The 21,323-nt window shown below is 46.3% G+C and overlaps 1 protein-coding gene across 1 annotated transcript in view; it reads right to left on the bottom strand.

The window, feature by feature from the left end:
- The window catches only part of NRK (Nik related kinase), a 511,622-nt gene that overhangs the window by 62,715 nt on the left and 427,584 nt on the right, over positions 1-21,323 (bottom strand). The window contains exon 28 of the mRNA XM_063937359.1: positions 13,986-14,086. Within this exon, the coding sequence (XP_063793429.1) occupies positions 13,986-14,086 (101 nt within the window). The remainder of the gene's footprint in view (positions 1-13,985; positions 14,087-21,323) is intronic.

Here is a 21,323-nt window from a genome sequence, read left to right as displayed (position 1 = left end):
TGTACCCGACATCACAACTGGGTGGGCATGTACACACATCACGATGCGATGATATAATGTATCTGCAGATATATCGGCCATCGGCTGTGATGCAGGGTTGATGCAATGTCTGTGAGCAAGGTCATTCATAAACATAACAGGGGCACACACCCGATGACGCGCACATGATATATTGGCCGTACAATTGAATGGCCTGTATATCAGCCAGTGTGTGTACCCAGCATAACACCAATATTTATTAAGTTGACTATATTGTGGATACAGCTATTTTGTGGTTTGAACCAATATGCAGCCTTACCATACACCAGCACCTACCGTCAGATAGATCTGATGTAACTGTAGGCCCCCATAAACCAGTTCGATTTGGGTACTTTTCTTCAGATTTCGACGCATCTGACCTAAAAATCTGGAGAAAAGTGTCACATCGGATGGCTCTTCCGATCCAATGCGCAGTCCCGTGTCAGATATGTCTGAACTACAGATCTTTGTGGCTGCCCCAACTATTTACCTGAATCTGAATAAATCAGTTGCACATCCGAGTGTTTTTTTTTACTTCAGATATATCTGATCAGATTAATCTGAAGCGTCACTTGACTGGCATCTCCATGGCCACTCCCATCCACCACAGGACGCGGCGGCAGCAGCATCAGATCAATCACATGTAGCATGTGTGCATCAGATATATCTGAAGTGAATGTAGTGAAAATTAAAGCCAGGGTCCGATCCGATTCCCGTGACGCTCCCAGGAGAGTTCAAGAGAAATCTGATGTGATCTGCAGTTCAGACAAGTCTGAGTAGTGGATGGTCATTACACTAGACCGACTTTCATCAAATTACTGTAGTTGGTTGGTTGGAATTAAAATCTGGTAATGGATGGGACCAAATGACAATCAGCAATTTGCTTCTAAATCTTGGAAAATTTACAAAAACTGTTGTTCAGACAAGTTGTTTAAATCAAACTGATTTAACCAACTCGTCTGAACAACAGTTTTCGTCTGTTTTCTGAGGTTTGGGAGAAAATTGCTGATTGTCATTTGCTCCCATCCATTACCAGATTTCTCATACGTCCTAGAGGATGCTGGGGACTCCAAAAGGACCATGGGGTATAGATGGATCCACAGGAGCTTGGGCACACTATAAAGACTTAAACTGGGTGTGAACTGGCTCCTCCCTCTATGCCCCTCCTCCAGACCTCAGTTAGACTTTGTGCCCAGGAGTGATGGGTCACACACTAGGGGAGCTCTCCTGAGTTTCTCTAAAGACTTTATTGTTAGGTTTTTTATTTTCAGGCAGACCTGCTGGCTACAGGCTCCCTGCATCGTGGGAGTGAGGGGAGAGAAACAGGACCCACTTATTCTTAGTTTAAAGGCTCTGCTTCTCGGCTACTGGACACCATTAGCTCCAGAGGGTTCAATCACTTGGTGCGCCTAGCTGCTTGTTCCCGGAGCCACGCCGTCAATCCCCTCACAAAAGCCGGAAGAAAGAAGACGGGTGAGTATTGGAAGAAAAGAAGACTTCAGTGACGGCAGAAGACTTCAGTAATGGAGGTAACAGCAGCAGTAGGGCTGCGCTCCATGCTCCCACACACCAACGTCTCTGGCAGGGTGCAGGGCGCTGGGGGGGAGCGCCCTGGGGGCATGTTGCTGTCGGCCTATAATGCTGGCGGGGGACATATTACGGTGCCTGGGCACAGCGTATGTTCACCCCGCCAGCGTGTCGCAGGGGGGAGAGACAGCGGTAGCGCTGCGCTCCCGGCTCCCGCGCTTTCCATCACCTGCAGGGTGCAGGGCGCTGGGGGGTGGAGCGCCCTGGGCAGCATATAATAAAATCTGTAATATCACTGGCGGGGGGACATACTTCGGTGCCCACCCCACCAGTGCGCCGTGAACGGGAGGGAACAGCAGCGGTAGCGCTGCGCTCCCGGCTCCCGCACTCCACTGGAACTGCAGGGTGCAGGGCGCTGGGGGGGAGCGCCCTTGGCAACATTTATAAAATGTGATCGCTGATCGGGGGGCACATGCTTCGGCGCCCGCCCCGCCAGTGCGCCGCGAACGGGAGGGAGAGGCAGCGGTAGCGCTGCGCTCTCTGCTCCCGCTCCCCGTCGGCCTCCAGGGTGCAGGGCGCTGGGGGGGAGCGCCCTGGGTGGCATTGATAAAAGGATCCCGGGCGGGGGAACATACCCGGACACCGGGTGTCTTCGCCCACCGGGAGACCGCAGCATGCACGCTGCGGTCCATAGCTCCCACACACCAACGGCTTCCGTGGGTGCAGGGCGCAGGAGGGGCGCCCTGGGCTGCGTTGGGACAAAAAAGTAAGTTATACAGGGGGTTACCCCCTGTATATAGGGTCCCCAGCTAGTTTTTAGGGGGTTATATATTTATATATTTATTTAATTGAGCGGGCTTAAGCGCGCCAGGAGGGGGCGGAGCTTAGCCCTCACAGAGGAGTCAGCGCCATTTTCCTCAGGTCCCCACCAGGATTTACTGTATAGTAAGAAGGAGGGGGGGCACAGAGTGTTTAATGCTATATGGGTGTCATATAGCATTAGGTTTAATAATGGACGCATAATCCTTGTTGTGATACATAAACTCACTGTTTCCCTGTTTTTTACCCACTATCGGTTAGTCGACATATGTTGACAGGTGTTAGGGCTTTGTCACAAGCTGCTGTGGGGATAACTGTCTGCTTCGCCGACGCTTGGCGGTACTTGATTCAAAAAAATTAAGTATTAGCAGGTTGGTTTTGTGTGCTTGAAAACAAGTCAACGCGCTAGGGGAGACACAGTTGTTGGTGGATGCCCTGTCGGCATCAACGGTATTTCCGGGGTAGAAAAATTAACAGGCTGTTATTGCCTTGTACCTGTATTGGTATGTATATATATATATATATATATATATATATATATATTTATAGGTATATGTGGGGGGAGTGTTATTGATATTGTATATGTATACTTCCCTCAGACCCCTCGGGGTTCTAAGATTATTATTATTTTTTGCCCACTTACTACTCCTTGCTGTCGACATTTACTCAGTTTCTGTCGACCATAACGTTCCTGGTAGATCCACATCGGGGGCACGTCAGTACATGGTCATACACATTCACAACACATTGCTGGGACCTGACGGGTCTGGCAATCCACTTGCGTATAGGTTATATCTATATGTATATATATGTAGATATATAGTTATATATGCATGGTTTGGATATGTGTGTTTTATTGTGTATTACATTATGTATATCCATGAATGCTAAGATGATGGTATTCTTCTCATGTGCTGATCGCTCTGTTGATTAAGCTCTAGATTGGCCGTGACGAGTTGGTTTTCGATCCTCTCAGGGAGTCCGACTATTATTCTCTTCCCAACGCGGAGAGAACATTACGGCAGTCAGCTCCTGGTCGACGCAGAGCCCGGTCGCAAAGGATCATACACAGGAAGCTAAGTGATATTTTATTTCTATACTTTGGCCTTATTTGCATTGCATGCATATGAGGGAGGGTTGTATTCGGGTAGGCATCCGATAGAATTACCCTACACAGAGTGGGTAAGCTTGCTTATGTTGATTCTACTTATAACATTGCAGCAGGCTGCCGCGTGACAGCAGGAGGTGTAGCCGGGAAAATGCTGAGGTTGTCTCCGAGAGATACTTGGGGGAGGTAGACAGCTGTTTGGTGAGCCCTCTGTTCAGTCACTCTCGGCAGATACACCTGGTAAGTCTACCTTCGTGAGTTAGCCTCCTTCACAACGGTTGGTGACGCATTCTTTTGTGGGATGCAGTCGTTTTAACCGGTTCGATACCGTTCTTTTTTTCCTTTTCTGTGCAGACAGTGGAAGGTTGGAAGGTAAGAGTTCTGCAGCCTTGGTAGGTTCGCAGAAGTGGATGTCGTTTTCTGTTCCAACACATCCACCACTTGTCGCTGAGTCTATCTGGCTAGTTCCCACTCCGGTGAGCGCTCGTCTAATAATTTCAGTTAGTCCAGGAATAGACTAAGACTTGTGAGTTATTTATAGAATCAAAAGGGGGAGCATTCTGAGTTACGGTGGTTCCCCTTACTGTTTTTTTCTAATGGATCTTGCCATTCCCCTCTGGTTGGGGAGGTAGTACGCTACGTCATACAGAGGTGCGTCAGGTTCAGGACATTGTCCGGTTGTCACTGTATAAAGGTGCAAATCGTTGTTTCTCTCTGACTGTTCTTCGACACAGGGATTGGCTGTTGTTCCCACCGACACAGTTGTCGGAGGTAGGTTTCAGAGTAGATACTGCCCGGTTAATGTTCGGGAAAGAGGAAAGAGGTCTGAGTATACATAGTTGGATCAGCTTTGCTGGGACACTTCATCAATATGTTCTGTTACTAAAACAGATGGGTGCGGCCTATGAGGCCTGTTTTGGTGAGCAGGTCTACTGCCAGAGTGGCTTTCAAGGGCCCAGTTGGAATTGTGGTCCGCGTTTCACCTGCACATGCACCGGAATATAATCCTCAAGGCCAGGACATCACTCCTGTGGTGTCTGCTCGGTTCTCTCCTTCTAGAGGGATGAAGGTTCGGGATCCAAGGTTAGATCTTGGTATCCGTGCATAAGGATCTCCGAGGCTGGGGAGCAGGCCTTGCAAAAGACGTATTTCCAGAGGTTAAGGTTAAGTTGGAAAGCTTGTCTGCAATAAGCTTTCTTGATTTAAGAGATATTTTCGACGAACGTATTCTTCGTGTTCGGCCCATGTTAGTTCTGCCAGACCACTTATCAGCAATGGCGTGAGTAAGCCGCTATGACGGAACATGGAGCAAAGCGGCAATGGCAGAAGATGCACAGTTTTGCCGTGGGGCAAAAAGTCTGGTAGTATTAGTTCCGGTGGTTAGCGAAGCAGAAATAGATTTCCTCTGCTGATCCGATCTCCATCCGGGGGAAAAAATTCAGTCATTGTCGAGAAGTTTTCACAGACGTGACAACTTTTGTGGAGGGTCGCAATTGGTCATGTTGGTGTCTCGCTTCAACGAGAGGCCTCAGGGATATTGTTTCAGATCAAGGGACACCCTTGTGACACCGTGGGTGTTTTTTAGTCGGTCTATGTGGCCTCTCCTATTTCATTTTTTCGGAAGGTGATAAACGTAAGAAGAACATAGGTTCAGGTGATCCTCTCGGATCTGATTTAACCAAGGAGTTTTTGCTATCCAGTTTTTCATGATTTGCTCATGGGAGTTTCCTGCCCTCTTCCTTTACGCGAGGAACTGTTACAACTAGATCAGGGCGTGTATCAAGACTTACCGCGACTGCGTCTGACGGCGTGGCGGTTGAATGCCATATTCTAAGCCGGAAGGATGTTCTCAGTGAAGCCGTTTCTTCAATGTTTCAGGCTAGGACAGAAGTAACGGCAAAGCCTTTCCGCCATGGTTGGCGTATTTCTGTGTCTTGGTGTGAATCCAGGATGGTTCCTACGGAAGACTTTCTGCTAGGTCATTCTTATCCATACTTACAAGCCATTGTGGATGCAGGCCTACAGTTAGGCTCCATTTCGGGGTGCAGTATGGCCTTATTATTTTCTTTAAAAAAAAAAAAAAAATTCTCTCTTCGAAAGTGGTCATGCTATTGGCTTTGGCGTCCGTATGGTGGGTGTCGGACGTGGTGGGTTTGTCTCACAAGAGCCTTGTTTGATCTTCCAGGTAGACAGAGAGGACTTGTGAACTCGGATTGTAGTTCTACCAAAGAGTGGTTTCTGGGTTTAGCAGAAAACAGTCTATTTTTGATGCCGGTGGTTCCTTCGGCATTAGCTGATTCAAATTCTTTCGGTGTTACTGGGGATTTGAATATTTAGGTTGCCAATTTGGCTCAGTTTGGAGAAATAGAGGCTCTGTTTCTCCGGTATGCTCCCAACATGCTTGGGGCGACTGCAGTATGCAGTCTGTTACACGCTGAATTTGTGATACGATTTGGCATGTTGTTCGATGGTTGGATTGCCGTGACCGAAGTAGGTGGAGGTCCATTCTTCTGGGAAGATGGGCTTATCTTGGGCGGATGCCCGAGGAGTCTAGGCGGTTCAACTTTGCCGAGCGGATTATTGGTCGGGATCAAACGCTTTTGCTTTGCTCTACGAGTTTGATACCATGATTGTTGGGGACCTTTTGTTTGCTCATTCGGTGCTGCAGAGTCGTCCACACTCTCCCGCCCGTTTTGGAGCTTTTGGAGTCCCCAGCATCCTCTAGGACGTATGAGAAAATAGGATTTTATACCTACCGGTAAATCCTTTTCTCTTAGTCCGTAGAGGATGCTGGGCGCCCGTCCCAGTGCGTACGGTGTCTGCAGTTAGTGTTTTTGGTTACATCCTGGTGGTGTGTCTTCTCTGTCAGGCGGTTGCTACCGTTTTTTTCATGCCATGGCATGCGGGGTCTTATTTTTGCTTATGTGGACACATGGTTTGTGTTGCATTTTCTCTCAGCATGTGGCTGTGTTTTGTTCATGCTGTGGGCTGGTATTCTACTGAATGCCACGTTCTACGGTGTGTTTGAGGTGTGAGCTGGTAGGACACTCACCGTGTTTATAACAATAAATTCTTTCCTCGAAATGTCCATCTCTCCTGGGCACAGTTTTCTAACTGAGGTCTGGAGGAGGGGCATAGAGGGAGGAGCCAGTTCACACCCAGTTTAAGTCTTTATAGTGTGCCCAGGCTCCTGCGGATCCGTCTATACCCTATGGTCCTTTTGGAGTCCCCAGCATCCTCCTCTACGGACTAAGAGAAAAGGATTTACCGGTAGGTACCAAAATCCTATTTTTCATTTCAACCAACTAGATTGTTGGATGAAAGTAGGTCTAGTATATGACCAGCTTAAACAGAATGTGGTAAATTTACTAAGACAGGAGTTCTATTTAAGATGGGATGTTGCCCATAGCAACTAATCAGATTCCAGGTATTATCTTTTAAAAGGTGCTAGATAAATGAGAGGTAGAATCTGATTGGTTGCTATGTGCAACATCCCATTTTACACAGAGCTCCCATCTTAGTAAATGTACACTTTGTCTGATGTGCCGCAGTGGTTTTTGCTGCATTATTTTGCTAGCGTTCCTGTGTAGACCCCACACTTTCTTCATCATGACATTCTTCTTTTTTTTCTCTCTCAAAAAAAGTCCCTCAGATTATGATAGCATACTAATGTTATGTTGGATTTATGTCCATATAAATATGTTTACACTCTATATGTGCAGAAACTTTTCATGATTATTACTTGCTTTAACTGTGAATAAATGCCTCTTGCGTGACCAAGTAAAAAGTAATCTTTTATTTGCTAACCTTTATCTGTTGACCTCCACCCACCCGTTTCTCTAAAAAATATAAAATGGGGGTGTTGCCTATAGAAATCAATAATATCTGTCAATTACTTTCTAGAATACAATAGAGATCTGATAGCTAGAATCTGATTGGTTGTTATAGGTAACACCACCACTTTTAGTTTTTTTTAGAATCTTTAGTAAATGTACCCCCCTGGACTTTAATTCGAGTATCACACTTTGGGGTCTATTTGTCAAGCAAGGATAACCACTTTATCATGCGTTTTGTACAGAAAGAAAAGGATTACTGCTGCTTCTCAAGTTTTATTAAGAGGAATACCAGGGAGAAATCAGTGATGATGAGATTAATGCTGCCACCCTAGCCCGCTATTGGCATGACTAAGAAATCCCATTCTGGCCTCTCCTGTGCATGTCTGACCCTCTCTGCTTGCACATGCACTGTATGTGGGAATGGTAAGCAAAATCTCCAGATGACTTATCCGCCAGATATTCTACAGTGTTTTAAAGTGGAAGTACGGTCCTTTCAGTTAGCGCAAACACAATACGGAGACAAATTAAAGCAGTATTTACGCTGATTACAGAAGTTAACACTGAGTAACTGGAGATTAGTGTTTTTGGATCAACCCCTCTCAACTCATACTTGCCTACTCTCCCAGAAAGCAAGGGAGACCTTGTGATGTCGTATGGTCAGTGACTTCTTACTTCCCGAGTGAAGTGGGCTGTCTGTGTGACCGATTTTGCAATTTGTACTAAAATGTGTCATCAGGGGGTGACGCCACAAAGACGCCATAGCGCCATCAGTTCCCCCCTGCTCCCCCCACTATGCCGCACCGTGCATCCTGCATCGTCAACCTGACTGCCAGAAAGTTGGCAATTATGGTTTAATTAAGTTGTATTTCTTTTAAATACTGTTTAATTGTTTTAAATACTGTGCAAACCTAAAGATTGATAAATAGGCTCCTTTTACTGTACTTTTATAGGCTTGAATATATTGGTTTATATGTGCATATAAAGCAGGGGTGGGGAACCTCCGGCCCGCGGGCCGTATACGGCCCACGAAGCCGTTTGGTCCGGCCCACCAGCTTGTGTCAGTGAGACACGCTGCCGCTCAGTCCGGCGGCAGCGTGTCTCAGTTGTCAGAACAGGGAGACAGGGAGGAGAGCGCGGCTGTCGAGTGGGAGCGGAGGCGTGTAGTACTGTAAACCAGCCGCCGGTCCGTGAGCCAATCAGAGCTCGCGGACCGGCAGCCAATCAGGAGCCGCAGCTGCCGGTCCGCGAGCTCTGATTGGCTCTCGAACCGGCGGCTGGTTTGAAGTACTACACGCCGCCGCTCCCACCCGACAGCCGCGCTCTCCTCCGTGTCCCACAGTAAGCAGCACGGAGGGGAGAGGGGAGGGCATCTGTATACCTGGCACTGTGGGGGCATCTGTATACCTGGAACTGTGGGGGCATCTGTATACCTGGCACTGTGGGGGCATCTGTATACCTGGCACTGTGGGGGGCATTTGTATACCTGGCACTGTGGGGGCATCTGTATACCTGGCACTGTGGGGGCATTTGTATACCTGGCACTGTGGGGGCATCTGTATACCTGGCACTGTGGGAGGCATTTGTATACCTGGCACTGTGGGGGCATCTGTATACCTGGCACTGTGGGGACATCTGTATACCTGGCACTGTGAGGGGCTTTTGTATACCTGGCACTGTGAGGGGCATTTGTATACCTGGCACTGTGAGGGGCATTTGTATACCTGGCACTGTGGGGGCATTTGTATACCTGGCACTGTGGGGGCAATTGTGGATCTGGCACCGCACTATTGGGGGCATATGTGTATCACATCCCATTTTAACTGGCCACACCCATTTTTTGGGCGCGTGCGCGCCTCCGGCGCGCACACACAGTACCTCTAAGGGGCAGACCTACTGGGGGGCAGGGTAATTTTTTAAGTTGAGAATTTTTGTACGGCCCCCGAAGGATTTTATAAATATCCAAATGGCCCTCGGTAGAAAAAAGGTTCCCCATCCCTGATATAAAGTAAAGTATGTCTCATTGTGCAAGATTCAAATGTATTTCTGGTCGGCCGCCACTAGATGGCACCCAACGGAGCTTCGTTCGGGCTTGATCTGCTGCCGGCGTCTACATTTCAGTTCGCACCCCCAGGGTGGCGAGCTGAAATGTGTGAAAATTGACCCGTTTGGGCGCCCAAATAGCACTTTTCCCGATCTCGCCTATTAGTTTAGTCAGCTAAATCCGACACTAACGGGAGCTATCATATCGCCCCCTACTATCTCCTGTCACTTTAGGTGGGAGATCTGGGGCGATAACAATTAAATTCCCACCCTTGAGTTTCAAGAAATGGGTGAGTGTTGATTTCAGAATTTAGCCATTATGCAAAAATGCATTGTGGAGTCCTACTGGCTTAAAGTACTTTCAGATATGCAAAACTGCCTCCTTTTGCAAATCACTTGCTATTCCCATTGTCATATGCAGCCAGCTGATCAAATCATAACAAAATCAGTAGTATATACAATGATTCTAATACACATGAGCCATTCGGTTTTACTGAAATCCGAACTTTTGGGGATTTGAGTCAAACCAAGTCCAGGCAGGGGTGCCAAGAGAAATCCTGGGCCCCAATACAACAACTTTCCGTTCCCCCTACCCCCCTGGAGGGGGTGTGACCACAGCATGCAGGAGGCATGGCCACACCTCTTTGGGGGGCCCAGGTAATTTGTACCCTCTCCCTCACTCAGGTCACTTTGGGGTTCTGAGCTGAACCTTGTCCCGGCTCGAGTCATTCCACCAAGTTTGAACTCAGATCTAAAAACCGAATTGCACGTGTTTTGGATGGCATACAAGTCCCAGGTTTCAGGTTATATTCCTCACTGCATATTAATTAATGTTATTGATATTAATAATATCGTAGGAATAAAAACCAGGTCAGGGGCGTTTTAAGAGAGGAGGCGGCCTGTGTCCAGCCTCCTCCGTTCGGGCCCCCTCCTCTCTGCCCAGAGCGCTGTAGAGTCTGAGCACTAGAGGGCTCAGACTCTACTGCGCATACGCAGATCTCTGGGAAAATGGTGCGGTGGCCATTTTCCCTGAGATTTCTCTACTGCGCATGCGCAGAACTCCGTGAAAATGGCCGCTGAGCCATTTTCACGGAGTTCTAATAGCGCTGCGGATACCGGCGCTGGACTTTGGAGAGGTGAGTATTTTAAAAATGGGTGCAATGTATGCGGTGGGGGCCCCCTCTGGACTCAGGGGCCTGTGTGCACCGCACACACTGCACCCATTATAGACACGCCAGTGAACCAGGTCCAAATTATGATTGTAGCTGTTTTTATCAATTTTAAAGAAATACAGATCCAAAACTGAAACCAAAACATTTGAGGGTGGTATTGCCAAAACCAAAACACGACGATGACTTAGAGCGAAAACCAAAACATGGGGTCTGTGCACCTCTATAGAATTTACACAACATGCATTGTACAGGACAGAACGCAGCTGCTGCATATGCCCAGTGGCAGCAGCTTCTCTTACAAAGTCTGCTGTGTGTACATGTGTGTTTGTAGATCTGAGTGCTCAATCAGCACATCAGGTCCTTGAAACAAGAGAGCAGCAAGAAGAAACAGGTGTCTTACCATGAGATGGGAGAATGTGTGCTCAGAATATCCAACGAGATCAGTATGAGATACCGCCGTGTGGTATCCCGGCGGTCAAAATACAGATGCAGGGATACCGAATTTAGAAAGACCAACAGGAGTGAGTTAAGGGCATTCTACCCTCTACCCACCCCCTTACCCTAACCCTCCCTGCCCGCAGCCTAACCCCAACCTACCCCCTTTGTGCCTAACCCTAACCACCCCCCGGAGGTGCCTAAATCTAAACCCCCCCCCCCCCCTCCGCAGCCTAAAACTAATCCTCCCACCCCGTAGCTTAACCCTAACCCTCCAAGGGGGGTGCCTAACCCATACACCCATACACCCCCATCGCAGCTTAACCCTAACCCCCTGGAATGCAGCCTAACCCTAACCCTCCCCCCCGCAGTCTAATCCTACCCCCCCTCCCCTCCCCGAGGCTTACCTCTACAGTGGTGTGGTGTCTCCTCGTTCGGGATCACGGTTGTCAGGATTCCGGTGCCGAGATATTGCTATAATTCTGGATGCCGGTGTCGACATTCAGACTGGTGTCGGGATCCCGGCGTTGGTATTCTGACTGCCGGGTTCCTGACAGCCGGGATCCTGACTACATCCCTGTCCAACAGTATTTGGCTGCTGATGTAAGTGGAACTGCGTTTTCTTGACGCAATCTCTGACATTGGCACACCCACGTCACAACCAAAATTTCATGCAAACCCCCTGTCACTGCCCAAGAATGCCTATTGGACCTGCAGAGATCTCCATAAACTAAATGTGTAAACTACATGTGATGTTATAGATTGTAAGCTTGCGAGCAGGGCCTTCCTATCTCTATGTTTATTACTCAGTTTTATTTTAGCATTGTTGTTTTCAATTGTAAAGCGCAACGGAATTTGCTGTGCTTTATAAGAAACTGTTAATAATTAAATAAAATATATAATCATGTATTGAAATTATATTCACTCTAGTACTGGAAGTCTGTAAGCAGCTTTGAAATAATATTATTTTTCCTAGACTGTGGTCTTTAACCAAATTCTGATTTTAAACATAGGGGGTCATTATTGTTCTTTTGTAACATTGGGCCTAATTCAGACCTAATTGTAGCAGCAAGTTTGTTAGCAGATGGGCAAAACCATATCCACTGCAAGGGTAGGGGGGCAGATATAACATGTGCAGAGAGAGTTAGATTTGGGTGGGGTGTGTTCAAACTGAAATCTAAATTGCAGTGTAAAAATAAATATTTACCTTGCACAGAAACAATATAACCCACCAAAATCTAACTCTCTCTACACATGTTATATCTGCCCCTCCCCCTACAGAGCACGTGGTTTTGCCCATCTGCTAACAAAATTGCTGCTACAGTCAGGGCTGATTAAGGGTCCTTCCGAGTTGATCGAACGTAGCAACTTTTTGCTGCCCGTGCGATACTCTAGACGCCGCCTATGGGGGAGTGTATTTCTGCATAGCAGGGCTGCGAACGCTTGTGCAGCCCTGCTATGCAAAAAAAGATTCCTGTAAAACAAGACCAGGGTAAGAGTTACTTACCCTGTGCGATCGATCCAGCGATGCAGGTCCTGGAATTGACGTCAGACATCCGCCCTCCAAACACCTGGACACACCTGCATTGGACTCACCACTCCCAGAAAACACTGAGTATCTGCCCCAGAACGCCTCCCCGCTGTCAATCTTCTTGCGGTCGCGGTAGTGATCACTTTCTTCTGGTCGTTGCCCGGCAACGGCTGTCGCTGGGCAACGATGCGCGTTCACATTGCGGGCGCTGCGCAGGCGCAGTCCCAACCCCTACGCACCGCTGCAACAACCAGAAGCGTGTGAACGGGTCGGAATGACCCTCATTATGCAGTTATTTGTTGTGCACTTTTACTTATTGGTCTGTTTCTATGGACATGCCAATAACTAAGTGCAGCAAAATAGTGTAGGGGTTGAGGAGAGGAGGAGTGTCATTTTTTTGCTCCGTAAGATAGCAAAAGGTGGGCAGACATAGACCGATTGAGTAGGTATTTGGATAAGGTGCTCCAACATACAGATTAAAGAGCTAGATTTTAAACATGATGTTCAAATGAATGCTAACCGGCTGAAAGTGCTCATTGAAGGATGCCGTTCTGTATTAGTTATTATTTATAGAGCATTTTTTTTTTGCGAAAATCAGCCACATTTTACACTGCCTGAGACATGGCGGATATTGTAAGGTGGCCACTAATTGGAAAAAAGGTTAATGCCACATGTACCATATTTACAGATTAGCCCTGAGATAGTTTATTCAGCTGTAGAGGTTGCAAATTAAGTTTATCTGTAGATGTTTATTAACATTAAAGGGCAAATATGTATTATAAATTAATCATTAGACAAAATATGATTTTATACTGTGCACAGTGTATGTTTCTTCCGAAATCCCCTGTTACGTCTAGTGTATCCCCAAATCTCTGTTTGAAGGCTGCACGAGGATTCTGCCTTAGAACTCGAAAGTCTCCAATCAGTTTGATCTAGGACCTTGTAGCTTGTGTAACGCTAGCTGCTAATCCCAGTGCTGATCCTCATATAAAGGGCACAGTCTCTTGTAAGTAACCTTTGATTTGAAGGTTATAGCTTTGGACTGTGCAGCTCAAAGAGATGAAGTTGTATTTACATTTTTATTTCTGTAAAACTATCCTTTTTTTCTACTTCTGTTAAAATAAATATGCAGAGAAAATGTAGAAACCCTAATTTATTTAATATTTTATTGGTGTAAATGGCAAACACATACTGTAGGACATGTGCACTGTAATGTGGAGCTGGGCGAAAACCTGTTTGCTTAGCATAAAATATCATAAAATAAAAACATGGCTATGCTGTATGCGTATTTGGTACTTGCTTTTTGGTTCTTTGCTATATTCCAAGCATAACATGAGATGCAGAAGTTAACACAAATGTACAATAAAACACAGTAAGGAAAGCTCTAAGGGGAAGAAGAGGAAACAAGTGTATTTTGGAAAGCACAATTTAACGGTAGTTGGACTATCACTGCTCAGTGCACAACTGGCACATTTATATAGAAATGATGGATGACTCACCTTAAAAGCCATAAATTTATGGTATGGCTTTGGCGCCCATGCATACACTTCCACCGAGTTCTTCAGAGCAATAACAAGGAATTTTATTCTTTCATATTTAACTATAATGACGAAAACAAAGTGTTAGAAACATTTTCTATGTGGATGAAAAGTAAAGTGTTGTCCAAACACTGGTGGTTAACAAAAATATTACACAATTTACCATACCTCCCAACTATTCCAGTTTTGTCAGAACAGTCCTGATTTAAGAGACTGTTCTGCTGTCCTGTGATCAGTGGTAGTTTGGGAAGTATTTCCATAAATGACCATCAAAATTGTGTTTTTATGTGAAAAATAATGGCTGGGGAGTGGTCATGAACACTGAGGGGGAAAAAGCAATGGGCACTAGGGAGGGCATAACCGCAGTCACTATTACATGGTCACACCCGCCAACGTGCTATAACCACAAAACCCATCCCAAATTGCCACCGGCTGATATTGGGAGGTATGAAGTTACACACACAATAGGGAGGGGGATTCCCCCATGTCTTACAGGAGGAGGGGGCCTGGAAGCATAATACAACACTTAGAAACAGGGATAGGTAATAGAAAGAACAATACAAAATGGAGAAGGAATAAAACAAAAACATGCAGATGAGGTGAAGAACACAAAATAAAATAAACAGATGGGGAAAGCACAATACAGGACACAGATGAGTGGAGGAGAACAGCACAATACAGGACACAGATGAGTGGAGGAGAACAGCACAATACAGGACACAGATGAGTGGAGGAGAACAGCACAATACAGGACACAGATGAGTGGAGGAGAACAGCACAATACAGGACACAAATGAGTGGAGGAGAAGAGCACAGTACAATACAGGACACAGATGAGTGGAGGAGAACAGCACAATACAGGACACAGATGAGTGGAGGAGAACAGCACAATACAGTACAGGACACAGATGAGTGGAGGAAAAGAACACAATATGGGACATACAGATGGAGGTGTAGGGGAGACAGCACAATACTAGACATAGAATGTGGAGGCGTACCCTACAGGACACAAATGGGGAAGGAGAAGAGCACAATACAGGACATTTAGATGGAGGTGTGGGGGAGACTGCACAATACTAGACAAATAATGGGGGATTGCACACTACAGGACACAGATGAGGGGAGGAGAAGAGCACAATATAGGACACAGATGAGTGGAGGAAAAGAACACAATATGGGACATACAGACGAGTGTGTAGGGGAGACAGCACAATACTAGACATAGAATGTGGAGGCGTACCCTACAGGACACAAATGGGGAAGGAGAAGAGCACAATACAGGACATTTAGATGGAGGTGTGGGGGAGACTGCACAATACTAGACAAATAATGGGGGATTGCACACTACAGGACACAGATGAGGGGAGGAGAAGAGCACAATATAGGACACAGATGAGTGGAGGAAAAGAACACAATATGGGACATACAGACGAGTGTGTAGGGGAGACAGCACAATACTAGACATAGAATGTGGAGGCGTACCCTACAGGACACAAATGGGGAAGGAGAAGAGCACAATACAGGACATTTAGATGGAGGTGTGGGGGAGACTGCACAATACTAGACAAATAATGGGGGATTGCACACTACAGGACACAGATGAGGGGAGGAGAAGAGCACAATATAGGACACAGATGAGTGGAGGAAAAGAACACAATATGGGACATACAGACGAGTGTGTAGGGGAGACAGCACAATACTAGACATAGAATGTGGAGGCGTACCCTACAGGACACAAATGGGGAAGGAGAAGAGCACAATACAGGACATTTAGATGGAGGTGTGGGGGAGACTGCACAATACTAGACAAATAATGGGGGATTGCACACTACAGGACACAGATGAGGGGAGGAGAAGAGCACAATATAGGACACAGATGAGTGGAGGAAAAGAACACAATATGGGACATACAGACGAGTGTGTAGGGGAGACAGCACAATAAAAGACATAGAATGTGGAGGCGTACCCTACAGGACACAGATGGGGAGCAGAAGAGCACAATACAGGACATTTAGATGGGGGTGTGGGGGAGGCAGCACAATACTAGACAAATAATGGGGGATTGCACACTACAGGACACAGATGAGGGGAGGAGAAGAGCACAATATAGGACACAGATGAGTGGAGGAAAAGAACACAATATGGGACATACAGACGAATGTGTAGGGGAGACTGCACAATAAAAGACATAGAATGTGGAGGCGTACCCTACAGGACACAGATGGGGAGCAGAAGAGCACAATACAGGACATTTAGATGGGGGTGTGGGGGACGCAGCACAATACTAGACAAATAATGGGGGATTGCACACTACAGGACACAGATGAGGGGAGGAGAAGAGCACAATATAGGACACAGATGAGTGGAGAAAAAGAACACAATATGGGACATACAGACGAGTGTGTAGGGGAGACAGCACAATAAAAGACATAGAATGTGGAGGCGTACCCTACAGGGCACAGATGGGGAGCAGAAGAGCACAATACAGGACATTTAGATGGGGGTGTGGGGGACGCAGCACAATACTAGACAAATAATGGGGGATTGCACACTACAGGACACAGATGAGGGGAGGAGAAGAGCACAATATAGGACACAGATGAGTGGAGGAAAAGAACACAATATGGGACATACAGACGAGTGTGTAGGGGAGACAGCACAATAAAAGACATAGAATGTGGAGGCGTACCCTACAGGGCACAGATGGGGAGCAGAAGAGCACAATACAGGACATTTAGATGGGGGTGTGGGGGACGCAGCACAATACTAGACAAATAATGGGGGATTGCACACTACAGGACACAGATGAGGGGAGGAGAAGAGCACAATACAGGACAAATAGATGGGGGTGTGGAGAAGACAGCACAACACTAGACATAGAATGGGGAGGCGTATCCTACAAGACACAGATGGGGGAGGAGAAGAGCACAATACAGAACATACAGATGGGGTGTGGGGGAGACAGCACAATACTAGACCTAAAATGGTGGGGTGCACACTACAGGAAACAAATGAGGGGAGGAGAAGAGCACAATAAAGGACAAGCATATTGAGCATTTGTGGGTATACACAGAGTAAGAAACAAATATTTGCTCTTATAGATTGTAGTTGTGGTTCTGGGAGTATTTACTATTTACATGATGTATTATACTTTCGTCAGCATATCATAAAGACAATTTTATTGGTAGAAGGCAGGCCCTCCACAAATTAATTGCCCTGAAGCATCACAAACCTTGATCTGGTCCTGGACTTCAGACAGATCATTCATTACTATTTTTAGAAGATTAAGGGCAGACTTATGAAAATGTGAAGAGCTCTTTAGATAAGGAACCTTTTTGTTTCACCTAATACAACAAGGATTACTGTTAGGTATAACTGATTTCTTTTTAAACCATGATAAGCTGTGATAAAAGAAATTAAAGTTATCATTGCAATCAGGGATTTAATGCAGTTTTGTTGATGTTTTCCAAAATAAAATGTATATGGGAAATATCAATGGTACAAACTAAAACTGTCAGCAAAAGAAATTTTAAAAAAATCCTCTCTTTTTTATTGCTATAGTCTTTGCATATTTGTTTTCACTATTTAACTATATTTCCTATCTGAAATTATTTTCTAGAACATTAGTCTTTAATGCCTGATCACAGAGAACAACAGTTCTGGGTGACTGGCAATTTGTCCTGGCACATTATTGTAGTGTCAGATAAAGGGCATAGCTCTATGGACCTTTTCTCTTACTGATGGGGGAAACAAATGGAAATGTCTGTCAATAAATTGACCATAATGGATAGTAACTTGTATGTAACAAGATGTTGAGTAGAAACACAAGACTTGATACAGCAAAAATATTTTCAATAAACCATTTCGGTGCAGTGCGTCCTGCTTTTGTCAAGAAACCTGTACAGTGAGACATACCGTATTTGTAACCCATAAGCTGCTGTCCACTGATGCCACCCCATAGAAGAACTGTCAGAGGAGGAGGCAACACCACTGGAGCTGTTCTAGATCCAAGGTGCTGACAACACGGCAGCAGCTGTAGACTAGAGGTCAGAAATACACCACATACACCACACTTAGACTGTCCATAACAGAAGGATTCTAAACAGTGGGGCAGAGCCTGCTTTATTAATAGACTGTGAAGGCAGCTGATCTCTACTAGCCCTAGCTGATCATAAATACCGGCCATCAGCACAGCGCAGATCAGGAGTAGCTAATGTGCAGCACATTGAATTTTTATCAACGCAGCTAGTGGTCTATATTGAGAGCAATCTCTTAGTTACCCGCAAGGGGACAATTAGCTTCTCTGCCTGTTGAAATTAGCTAGAAATATCACTGGTATGGGGAGGACAACAAATACAACTATACTGGCACTACTCTGGCTTCAAAGGAACATTAGTAGAGTAGCTATCCTGTGGGTATACAATTTAAGGTCCGAGTAACCTCAAACAGAGAACTGCAAATACCACTTGGGCTGGTTTATGTAAACAGGGCCGGTGCAAGGTTTTTTGGCACCCTAGGCAAAAGTTCAGCCTACAGCCCCCCCCCCCCCCCACCACCCCCTTCCCCCTCTATTAGTAAAAATGAGTTCTAATAAAGACGTGAAGTGTGAGGTGTGATCTAGAGGCTGTGCAAATAGCAGAAAAAGAAAAACTAGATATTTACAGTATTACATAAATGACATGTTAAAATGAACCCAGTCCCAAAACAAGGTAAGGTACAGTATAATACAGTACCACAATCTGTTGTTTTATATTATAGATAGGCACTGTATCTCATTGTTAATAATACTGTGGGCTGAAAAGCCTGCAATTGTTAATAGGGCTCCTCATAGGGGATGCAGTTAAGTTGGCGACGGTCAGGATACCGACGCTGGGATCCCGACCGCTGACACTTCTGACAGCCGGAATACCAGCTAATGGGCTATTTCCACTTGTGGGTGTCCACAACACCCATAGAGTGGGAATAGAACCTGTGGCAAGCGTAGCATGCCACCAAGGCTGAAGCATGGCGAGTGTATCGAGCCCGTAAGCGGACTCTTTGCACTCACCCTGCTGCTGGCATACTGACGGTCGGGATGCTGTTGTCTGTATACTGACGGACGGCATCCCGGCCGACCGTATATTATACTGAACCCCCTCATAGGGCGTCCACATATACACACATATTAAATGCAGATATATACACACTCACATATACACATACATATCACGCACACATACAGCATGCACATAGATACACACACACATACAGCATGCATATATACACACATACAACATACACGCGCGCACACACACACACACACACACACACACACACACACACACACACACACACACACACACATATAGATATATACACAGGCACAGCATGCACACAAATATCACACACATATAGCATGCATACATATATATATATATATATATATATATATACAGCATGCATTGCACATATACACACACATACTGCGCTCCTGTCCACACTCTGGCCACTTGTTTCTCTGCTCTTACCAGCCGTGTGCACCGCTGTTGTGACACAGGGTCTTCGGGTTAACATGGCAAAGCAGGGAGAGGCCAGCAGGGTGCAGTGACCTGATCTCCAGGATTCGGGCTGCTGATCCACCACTGCTCCCTGCATCCTCTGCTCCCTGGCATCTCCCGAGCCCATCACTTACCCGCACAGCTGCAGCATTCACGGCTCTGCCCCGCCGCCTCCGCCTCCTCCGCTCCTCAGTGTCTCCATCCTGAGAAGCAGCCCCTAACTCTGAGTCACTACTGCACACAGCCGCAGCAGCATGCTTGGCTGGGCTCCGCTGCTTCCTCCACTTCATCAGGATAAACTGCGCCTGCTCCCCACCGCATCCCCCGAGCCTGTCACCTCCACACACAACATGCTGTTTGGCTCCGTTGCCGCCTCCTCCGATCCCAGTCAAGCGGCAGAACAGCGGCTATTCTGCTGTTTGACTGGAATCGGAGGAGGCGGCGACGGAGCCGAACAGCATGTTGTGTGTGGAAGTGACAGGCTCGGGGGATGCGGCGGGGGGGGGGGGGGGGATTGCCTGGGACACATAATCTGTGGGCGCATCCTCCAGGGGCAGTTGATTTAAAAAAAAAGTACGTTTAGTGGAAGCGTGCCGCCCTCCAGTGGCAGGCGCCCATAGGCAGCTGCCTAAAGCTGCCTAATGGTGGCGCCGGCCCTGTCTGTAAATAAGTGCAATAACTGTATCATCACTGGCCTGTCACATAGGTATTGCTAGATAATCAGTATAGTGTAAGCTGTATATTGTGTTCTCAATACATATAGTAATATAGAATTAATACTACTGTACAGGTATAACTGAGTGAATAGAGGATTAGTGTGAGTGAGTGTGGGGTATATGTATTAGTTGGGTAGACAGTAATATATTCTGAAGAGAGGTACGATTATGGGGGAGTACTTATTATAGTGTTCTAGATGTAAAGGAGGGGTATTTAGTAGAAAGGGCAAGCCTAATTCTTTGGTAACAAATATTTCATAAGAGCCATTTACAAAGTACCAAATATAGGAAAATAGGGTCTATCCAACACGCAGAACAGGTGCATGGCGGCGCTTTAGGGCAGGATGGGTGGAGGGGTATCTCAGCTACACATTCCCAGCGGCAGCAGTTGCCTGTGAGCCTTTACAGTGTACAGATTAAGCTGTAAACAGAGTTTCCGTTTTTTTGCCTAGGTCGAGGTTCGAGATTGAGAGTACCATCAAGCAACGATATGCGATCAAGTTTTGTGTTAAACTTGAGAAATCAGGTACTGAGACTCTTGCCATGCTTCAAAAGGCCTTAGGGGAGAAACCCTTGTCCAAGGCTCAAGTTTACTGCTGGTTTAAATTCTTCGAGGAGGGCAGAGAAGACGTTAAGGACGAACCACGCTCTGGACGACCTTCAACAAGCCGAAATTAGTAAAATGTGGACAAAGTGCGCAATGTTTTGAACACTGACCATTGGTTGATTGTTAGAAATTCTGGTAGCAGAAAGGTTGGGACTTCCAAAAACTACTGTGCAAGAGATCTTGACAAACGAATTAGCAATGCGAAAGGTGTGTGCCCGATTGGTTTCCAAGGTTTTGACTCATGATCAAAAAGACAAGGTTGTGGTGTTTTCCTGCCAACTTTTGGAGTGTGTGCAAAGTGAGCCTAATTTTTTTGACAGGGTGATAACAGGTGATGACGAAACTTGGATTTTTGAGTACGATCCGGACACCAAAAGACAAAGCGCAGAGTGGCACGCACCATCGTCACCTCACCCCAAAAAGTCCGAATGAGCAAATC

This window comes from Pseudophryne corroboree, chromosome 8, assembly GCF_028390025.1.
Source record: "Pseudophryne corroboree isolate aPseCor3 chromosome 8, aPseCor3.hap2, whole genome shotgun sequence".
NCBI lineage: Eukaryota > Metazoa > Chordata > Amphibia > Anura > Myobatrachidae > Pseudophryne > Pseudophryne corroboree.
Note: the sequence above shows the minus strand (reverse complement) of the source record. Positions and strands in the feature narration are given on the sequence as shown.